Source organism: Echinococcus granulosus (genome assembly GCF_000524195.1).
Source record: "Echinococcus granulosus chromosome Unknown EG_S00075, whole genome shotgun sequence".
Classification (NCBI taxonomy): Eukaryota; Metazoa; Platyhelminthes; class Cestoda; order Cyclophyllidea; family Taeniidae; genus Echinococcus; species Echinococcus granulosus.
Genome location: NW_020170455.1, coordinates 250,232 through 259,530, shown reverse-complemented (window position 1 = coordinate 259,530; position 9,299 = coordinate 250,232). Strand labels below are relative to the sequence as shown.

At 47.2% G+C, this 9,299-nt stretch overlaps 3 protein-coding genes across 3 annotated transcripts; 2 read left to right on the top strand and 1 right to left on the bottom strand. All coding sequences in view use genetic code 11, as the record gives it.

Annotated features, from left to right (window-relative positions):
• Window positions 1-2,691: 2,691 nt before the first annotated feature.
• Window positions 2,692-5,860, top strand: EGR_07361 (hypothetical protein; the record flags this gene model as incomplete). Its single annotated transcript, XM_024496610.1, has 2 exons — window positions 2,692-3,454; window positions 3,537-5,860. The coding sequence occupies 2 exons, from the start codon at window positions 2,692-2,694 to the stop codon at window positions 5,858-5,860; spliced, it is 3,087 nt and encodes a 1,028-aa protein (XP_024348989.1).
• Window positions 5,861-6,879: 1,019 nt separating this feature from the next.
• On the bottom strand, window positions 6,880-7,411 carry EGR_07360 (60S ribosomal protein L30; the record flags this gene model as incomplete). Its single annotated transcript, XM_024496609.1, has 3 exons — window positions 6,880-7,051; window positions 7,163-7,305; window positions 7,340-7,411. The coding sequence occupies 3 exons, from the start codon at window positions 7,409-7,411 to the stop codon at window positions 6,880-6,882; spliced, it is 387 nt and encodes a 128-aa protein (XP_024348988.1).
• Window positions 7,412-8,846: 1,435 nt separating this feature from the next.
• On the top strand, window positions 8,847-9,190 carry EGR_07359 (Dynein light chain, flagellar outer arm; the record flags this gene model as incomplete). Its single annotated transcript, XM_024496608.1, has 2 exons — window positions 8,847-8,987; window positions 9,056-9,190. 2 exons carry the CDS (start codon window positions 8,847-8,849, stop codon window positions 9,188-9,190), a joined length of 276 nt encoding a protein of 91 aa, XP_024348987.1.
• Between the last annotated feature and the right edge of the window lie 109 nt (window positions 9,191-9,299).

Sequence of the window (9,299 nt, the reverse complement as noted above, 5' to 3'; positions counted from 1 at the left end):
ACAGTTGGGATTGGGGCTACTGGCGTGGTCTGGATGCCAGCCAACCCGGAGTAGAACAATGGCCAAGTCAAAAGTGTCTCTTCTCCAAAACCTAGAATTAAACAAACTCCGTATTACATAGCCACTCTCCTCCTCTGAGCATCATTCTCTGCGCTCCCCTTAGTCAACCCTCCATTTCAGCATCACAACGTAGTCGGTGCCGCGAGGAAACACCCACGAGGCGGTCGCGTCAGTCACCAAATTCCTGTTCAAGTGAGGAAATACTTGACCTCAATGTCACCGACCACTCTCGGCAATTCAACTGTATCTACATTTTCGTTTGGTTTGAGAAATGGGTTCAGAGACGGAGAATTGTGCTAACCATCATGCGTGTCCATAAATAGATGTGGGAACACTGGCCTAACAGCCACTTTGGTTGGGGTAGAAGAGGATTTGATACAGGTGGGTGGGGGAAGGGTTGCGTTTCTGCTCCTCCTTGCCACGTTGCTCTCACTTTGGAGCTGTTTAGTCATATCTACCCCGGCTCTAACCAGTCAGTGGAGAAGTGGAAGCGGTACTGCGAGTTCGCTTCATCGACAACTTTATGCAGGTACAGTGGGGAAACTCCGCAATGAATCTACTCCACATGGCTCGCGGCCAGTGTCACTTCGGTTGTTAGTGGCTTTCCTGCAGGACATGGAGCTGGGGTAGTTGCCGTGAGTAGACGTCAGTTTTAGCTCTTCTGTTTGGGGGATTCATTGATTCTCCCATTCATAGCACATGTACTCCCTCCGCTCCACTAACCTTTACCACTCAGCAGTGCAAATCAGGATAGGTGTCCTTTAGGATGGGGTTTGCTTACCGCTGCCACCAGTGTAGCGTCCTGAGACTTTGCAGAAGACGAAAGGAAAAGTAATACATGGGCAGAATGTATATATTCGACTTGGAATGTGTATTTGGGCCACTGGCACGGCCAGAAGGCTAGCCCACATGTGTGGTAAAATGGCCAAGACGGCGGTGGCTCTTCACCAAAACCGAGAGTAAAAATACCATCATATTAGGCTTTAATCATGTGCTTGCCTCCTGGATCTCGGTAGCGGATTATATTGTAATTTCGCCGCTGTACTTTTGCCGGGAGGCCTGGAGATCAGGCCATGCTAATCGTCTTAAGCCTTTTTGTGCATTTTAATGTCATATTATTTTTATGTTTCTTTCTAACTTGTATTTAGCAAATTTTTTCAATTTATCGAAAAAAATGAATCAATCTCAAATTTCAAGACAAATCCATCTCATATTAAGGATCCAGAATATGTTAAAAAATAGGTTTTAAAGTTACAAATTCAAACAGTTATATTTAGTGCAAGAAATCATGCGTAGGCTTTAAGTTAGCTTGTGGAGTTTAGAAAAGGTAATTGTGTTTACCTATACTTTTCTCTTTTGCCCATTTGAAAGGGAATCAGTGTGCCCTCATCTAAAATAATCTGCTTTGCTTTTTGCGTGTGTGGTTTTTTGTCTATTCCAAAAACTTTGTTTATTTTTTTCTAAGCATAATGTTTAGTTCTGCGGTTGCGCTGTGAATAAAAATTTTCCTACAGAAATCCGCAGGATTAGCTTCATTATATGATCTTTTAAACATGGTTTTTACATATTTTACTTCCCTTTTCAATATTTTTAATCATTACACCATAAATGTCTTCTTTTTATTGATGCTACTGCTGAATCTCATCCAGCAAATCAGCAACATCTGATCAACTGCCTTTCGTTGGTATAGCGAAACCTTCGTGTTTATTTGCGGTTCGTTAGTCTTGCTTACTTCATGCAGTGGAGGGTTTATGCTGAACACTATATAGATGGGGACCCTTTTCGGGTTTGCCAAATTTTTCGGTCGTGTCTTGCTACTAAACAAGCGTTTTTGAATGTTTACTACTTTCTTGTTGTAAACAACTTTCCAAGTATGTAGCTTAGTTCCTTTTCCCAATTCACTTCTCTCTTCGAAAGGTGCAGTTTTCCACTGATATATTTTAACTTTAGTTTTGGTCTTGCGACCGTTTTGTCTTCTCTGTAGTGCTTTAAACTTATGTTGACACCGTGTTATGTGCACCGTCAATGCGTTGTTCTTGTTTTTAGAACTTCGTGCATATATATTCGTGTTTATTAAGCAAATCATCCGCCATGTGCTTTTTTATGAATCTCTTTTGGATCATCGACAAAAATTTGTAGTGTCTGCCGTGTGTCTGGTCGCCATCGCCCTATGTTATAGATATTTCCCATTCCTTGTTATGCATTCCTTTAATGAGCTTGGGCTACTAAATATACACCTGGAGTGATTCTTTGATATGTATGTCAGCAGAGCCTCAATATTGTTTGTGTTTTAGAATGTTTTCCTCTTCTCGAAGTAATACATCCACCCCTGCTGGAAGAAGTAGCGGATCTATCGAGACTTCTTCAAGTAATACTCGTCAAAAGACGGAGAACAGTCCACTGTACTTCTCCCGCCTTTTTTCCTCCCCAAGTTTGAGGAATGTCAGTACTCTCAGTCCCAGCTCCTCCCCATTTTCCTTTCGGCGAAACATCACCGTCCGCAGAGATCTTCCTCCCTCACTTTTTAACTTTCACTCACCCATTCGTAAACAGCTGTCGCAGTCGCCACAACCTGGTCCTTCACGCCCTCGAAACGCTATCGAGTTTTTAAACCACTCTAATTCCTCCATGATGGAACGCGCTCTTCGAGTGCTTGAGTCAAAACGCCAAAAGCGCTCTAAGGAGTCTCTTCTTGAGGACGAATCCGAGTTGGAACATGTCTCATTGAAGCGTCACCGCAGCAACGAGGAGAATAACAGCAGTCCTCTGCTAGCTAGATCAGTGCCTGTACCCCCTCAGGATGTGGAGGTCATTTCACGACCCAAGCTGAAGCCATCCACCTCTATGACTCGTCCTAGCTCTTCAAAGCTCCCAGATCACGTGTCTCGCCTTTCTTCGGCCACGCTGGAGGCCATTGCTTTTGGGTTGAAGCGCCGACGGCCAAAAGAGGGCGAAGATGAGGGAGGAATAAGGCCAACTGAAACAGAGAGATGTAACAGCGTCGTTTCAATTCTAGACGAAAACTTTTCGCCCTTTTTATCCCCTCCAGCTGCCAAAAGACCCACCACACGTGACTGTGAGACTCAAACTGTATTCCACGTGGACAGCGCCACAAGTACAAACGGGTCTTTGCCGTCGCCGCAGCACCGATTTCGCCCAGCGAGTTCAACCCGATCCACATCAGTGTTGCAATTCGTTGCGGGCTTGGAGGCTAGAGCTCGAGCCATCGCTTTGAGTAGACGGTTGGCCGCATCTCCGGTTAATGTGCTGACTCAGGCCGACTCACTGGAGGCGCGACACGCCAAAATTCGTCGACTGTTTGCTGATCTCACCGAGAAGGCTGAAGTCGATCTTGCTGCTAATTCGTTGCCGGCAACGACAATCGATACAACTGGTATGACGACCGATTTCATTTAGAATACAATTGTGTTATCTCTGTTGCCTTTTGATTATCTGCCCTGTTGGTCTTGTTTTAGGTGCTGATACGACCACATCTAGTCATCCGGACATCACATCTTCCTCTGTGCCCATATCTCCTATAGCATCTTCCGTAGTTGTGTCATCTGTGACACCGTCATCACCATTAAAAGCAACGGAACCAGTGGCAGTTTCCTCTGAAACTGCTTCCATTACCGCTGCTGCTGTAGCAACAGAACCAGTGGTTGCTACAACCTCTTCGTTTGCACTCACTTTGCCCTTGACGGTAAAAGCGTCGAACGTTAGCGAACAGAATTCCGCCCCCGCAACTACAGCCGTCGCTGGCGCCAGTATGATGAACCCTCCGTTTGTCTTGGGAGTGAAATCTACCGTTTCTGCGGAAACCACCTCCTCAACCTCCACTTCCACTGTTCTCTCAATTTCCGTTGCTCCAAGCTTCTCCTTTCCCGTGGAGTCAACTTCTCAGAAATCCGGTGAACAGGGATCTTCTACAACCACCACCTCGACCACCGCTCTCCCCTTCACACTTCCACTCGCCAAATCCACCTCTGCTTTTGGACAAACAAGCTTTGGTGGAACAGCTTTCTCATTGGCTAGCTCCACTACTTCTGCATCTAGCGTTGTTGTTACATCCTCCGCGCCTGGTTTTACTTTTGCTTTGGCGAAATCCACTGCCTCTGGGGGTAACACTACCGTGTCTTCTACGCCGAGTTTCAATTTCTTCGCCGCTTCGAAATCATCCATACCCGTGGTCTCGACAACGGTTCCTTTTACACCACTAGTTACCGCGTCTAGTGGTCTGCCGTCTTTAGCTAGCTCTGTAAAAGACAACCCGGCTCCCTCGTCTGCGCCTCTATTCAGCTTTCCTACTACTTTCACCACCGCCAGTAACACTGCAACAGTAGCTGCAGCCGCCACTACCAGTGGTGGGACCTTCTTCTCTCCGGCCATGACCACCACGAGCGACGCCGCTGCTTCGTCCAACTCTTCAACTGTGTCTTCAGTTCAATCGGGTTTCAGTTTCAGGAACACCGCACCTATTACTGCCCCATCCACTTCAGGAGTGAGTTCGATATTCACCTCAGCGAAGCCGGTGTCTATCAATACGACGGTGGGAATGCTGTCATCAACAGCGCCATCGACGCTTACTCCACCTGCATTCAACCTCTCTTCCAAACCTGATACTACGAAAACGAGCTCCGTCTTTCCTGCTCCTTCTACTACTACATCGTCTGTATTGGTCCCGGCAAAGTCAATGCCCGTTTTCAGTTTTGTACCAACCACCTCTACAACTACGGCTCCAGCATTGTTTGATTTCTCAACAAAGCCAACAAAGACGACTTGTACAACAATAGGACAAGTTACCATGCCCGTAGTCAATTTTGGGACGGCTGGTACCATTGCCGCCGCTACTACCGCGGCTTCTGTTCCTTTCGTGTTCTCAGTGAAATCTGCATTTTCCAATGGTGAAACAACAAGTTCCCCTTTCAGTTTTCCCAGTATGCAGATCACTCCTACTGCTACCGTCGCTACTACAACTGCAAGCACTTCTCCCTTTCCTTTTCCCAAAACTAACACTTCCGGGCTCACTAATGGGGGTAGTTCGGGTGGTCCTTTTGGTACAGCTCCGTTCAGGTTCCAGAACTCGTCAAACTTAACTTCAGTCACCAGTACCGGCGGTTGTTTCACGTTCACTTCCCCCTCCGCGATCCCGACTGCCACAACTACTACTCCGGTCTCCTTCAGCTTCACCAACACTGTCACCACCGCTACTCCAGCAGTGGGAGGTAGTAGCCTAGGTGGCTTTAATTTTTCCTCGGGCGTACCATCTGTCACCGGCTCTTCTTCCACACCGTTTGCTACAAAGCTCGCGACTAGTGTCTTCCAGTTCGGTGCTCAGCCTACTGCAGCTCCCACAACCATCACCACCACTTCATCTGGCTTTAATCTCACCCTACCATCAACGAGAAGCTCGCCTTCTATCTTCTCCAGCATTGATCATACAAAACGTACTGGAGATTCCTCCTTTACCGACGGTCTTTCGGCGCCCAAAATCCAAGCTTCCGCGTTTGGTGGAGGGGCGGTGAATCCATCGTCTTTCGGTGGGACTGGCCTTCAACCCTTCACCTTTGGTGAAAGTAGTAGTGCTGCTAATGCTGGTGGCGGGGGCTTCAACTTCAGCGCCGCTGCAACCAATCCTGTGGGAAGCTTCAATTTCAGTCAGGTACAACCAGCACCTGTTTTCGGTGGGGCTGGTGGAGCGCCACCGAATCCATTCAGCGCAGTAGCACCAACGCCTCCGAATGCGGCTGCAAGCATCCAACATCGTCGGAGGCAGATGCGCTACTCGAGGCGACGATAGTACCCGTGACAACGTGTCGTGTGTGAATTTCGTCTTGCTATATATGCCCCCCACGTCTTCATTTTGCTCTCCTTCTGTCCCCTTTCCTACGCCCTTCCCCCAGCCCATTGTGCCCTCGAGCTAACTAATGGAATGTATATTTAAATTTTCCATTGTGCTTCCTCCACTGCTTTTCCGTGTTTTTCGGGTGGGCGTTCTATCATCGTGGAAATCAGTGTAGCTGGGCTCATGATGTTATTTGAGAGGAGCGGTTAAGGTAGCAGTTTAGCTGTCTAGGTTTAAAAGGACCGACAAGCTAGAGGGCTGACCCATTTGTCAGAATCCGAGTTTTCAGTGAACAAGCCTTGCCGGCTGTTGCTTGAAGCCGGTGCAGGTTGAGAGGACTACCGTTTATCAAGACACTTACACTGTTGGTGGTGGAACAAGTTGACACGAGCGCCGCGTGGGTGAGCCCTGTCCCAGGTGTTTCCACTCCCTCATAACCCTGGCTGGGTACATGCTAAGCGCCGCGACAACTGGAAAAGCGATCTCAAGCTCACTGGCACTACACTTTGTTAGGCTGCCCCCATATTTTCGAATGGGAACGCACGCCGGCTTGACCCAGAGTAAACATCATCGCAGCTTGAGCGCAGAACAAGAACCGCACTTGCTTTTTGGAGTAAACCTTCGTATCCATCAGCCCGGTCAGAGTGGTCTCATCGCGTCCCCCACCCATTCTAATCGCTGAAATGACTCCAGCAGAACCAGCAGCGTTAACAACACACCATGAATCAAAACAATCGCTACTCTGTCGACTGGCAAGCGACCACGATACCGCTGGAACCAAAAATAGTGGTCATAACGACCTTTGTAAAGCAGATATGACGAGAAATCGACAGGGCAGAATTTAAACAGTGCAAAATTGTTCAAGAGAAAACATTATGGCACCACAAAATACTGCGACCAATAACAAAATCGTCAATCCCTCCAATAAACAAAAAGATCTCGTGCTCACCAAGATTTATAAAAAAGCAACTTTCTCAGGACTCATTTGGCATGGAACGGATGATATCTGAGTCTCCTGGATCCTCGATAGCCAAAGTACTTACGCGGAAATACTTGCCACAAGCGGTACCGAGGTCGTGGTTTGTGCCGTTGTAGTGGTGTACACCAGTCTTTGATAGCATGGCATAATATTCTATCTCCGCTTTTCTACAAGTCAAATAAACTCAACTTGATTAATGCGACAGTGGACACATCCTCCAAAAAAGACGGCTAGGATTTCATCTCAGCAACGTGCTCCGAAATCCCAATGTCACCTACCTCAGAGGAGGAGTATTGCTTGCGATAATTATGAGCTTCGCACCTCCGCGACGAAGAGTGCGAAGTGTGTGACGGTACCCTATGGCGGCCTTACCACTTTTAAAGACGAGAGCGAGACGACTGTTGATGGAGTCTAACGCTTTCTAGAAGAGTAATGCACTGCAAGAACGAACGTACGGGCTTCTTCACAGCTGGCTGAGCAACAGACTTCGACTCGGTTTTCTTAGCGGCGGAGGCTGGGGGAGCCATCGCGGCGTGAAAATATCCAAAACTGTCTCTACCACCGTTGTTAATTAAAACAAGTCGTCTTAACAACGAGTTCCTAACGTGCTCAAATTCAGCTTGATCAAATAATCTTTTAGTAAACTTACTGAAGTTGACTTTGCTTGGAACTAAATGTAGGTTGCTTGCAGCGATTGTCGGGTTTCGCAAAAGATTGTACATGCCTTATTTTAATTATTTTCCCATCCACAGATGTCAAGATTTTAGCGTACATTAACTAAAGTGCAACCAGTGGGTATTTTCTGCAACCGAGTCATCTTTGTTTTATTACCATTCCCCAGTAATGTAATTGGTAGCAAGCCTGCAGCTTCCGTGGGCATTTGCTGACCCTTGATTATGTTTGCCCAATTTTAGCATATGCGGCACCTTGAGTCATCCCTTGTGCCATAGTACGCCATGCCGAGATTGGAAATGGTCTTGTGTTAAGGTACATACTCACTCTAGGGTGATAGGTATAACCAGAGGGTCTCTCCTTCTACCGGATTTATAATCTACGGAGCTTAACGTGCAATATGCCGGTTGTTTGCTTAACTTTCGGTTTTACTAAATTGCCCCTTTGTCCTGGCCACTGTATCTCTTTGACGAAATCAACATTGTGATTTCTTCCATATATTTCCTTGTATAAACTAAAAAGGGAACTATATTTCTTGGGGAGTAACGCTATAGTAACCTAGCCAGTAAATGTACAGTGGATTATCTTTGGATCAATCCTTTGCATGCCATTATCTCTAGAAGAAAAATTTATTTAGAAAGATGTGTTCCCTGTGCATTTTACTAGTAACTTTTGTGGCCTAAGCAAACGGTGAGCACACTTTCGACATTTTACTCGACAGGCCTAAAATCTCGTAATTTATTACCTGTCAGCACGCAGCTCGATTATGGGACAATGCGGGGGCCTTGTTTTTCAAACAGTGGACTTACTGCCTAGGTATTCCAAACTAATCACTGCTGCAGTTGGACACTTACTAACGCTTTGACACAAAAGAACAGTACAGGAAACAGTAAGGGCAAGCGGGATGGAGTTACGCATTGTTCCAGTCTAAGAGGTTAATAAAAAGCCTCGGGTATTCCTGTTTCGCTTCAAAAGAACGCCTGGTGTGGAGACCGGCTCAATGCAAAGGTGGGTGGGCTTGAGTCCGAGGCGTGGCGCAGACGGCTGCAGCACTCGTGTGCACGCCCAACAGTGAGTGCAAAGGCGTGTTGCAGTAGTCTGTCCTCAAGCCCGCGTCCGTGCGACCAGGCCACTGCAACCAGGCTACTGTGAGGGGCCAATCAGCGCCGGAGCGAGGCCAAGCTACTGGCAGGCGCTGACTATCGGAAAATTTGAATCACATCACGCAAGAGACGGCTCGCACTTCACTCTCTCCCACTCCTCCTCCTCTTCGTCTGTGCCCGCGCAACAATGAGTGACGGAACCAGAAAAGCCGTGGTCAAGAATGTCGACATGTCGGAAGAGATGCAGCAGGATGCTATTGATGTGGCAACGCATGCGTTTGAGAAGTTCAACATTGAGAAGGACATAGCGGCGTACATTAAGAAGGAGGTAGGTTTTTTTACTGCCGGTCACTTTACCACCACCACCTCCTCTCCTCTTTTTTCTCCCTCCTCTAGTTTGACAAACGCCACAGCCCCACCTGGCACTGCGTTGTGGGGAGAAATTTTGGCAGCTATGTCACCCATGAGACGAAGCACTTTATCTACTTCTACGCCGGACAAGTGGCCATTCTACTCTTTAAGTCGGGTTAGGTGGATGATTTAAGACGGCGATTAGAGGGGTTCTTGTGTTATATTTTCACTCGTTACTGTATAAAATAAACTATCCGTCTGAGCTCTCATAGTCGGTGTTTTTCTTTTT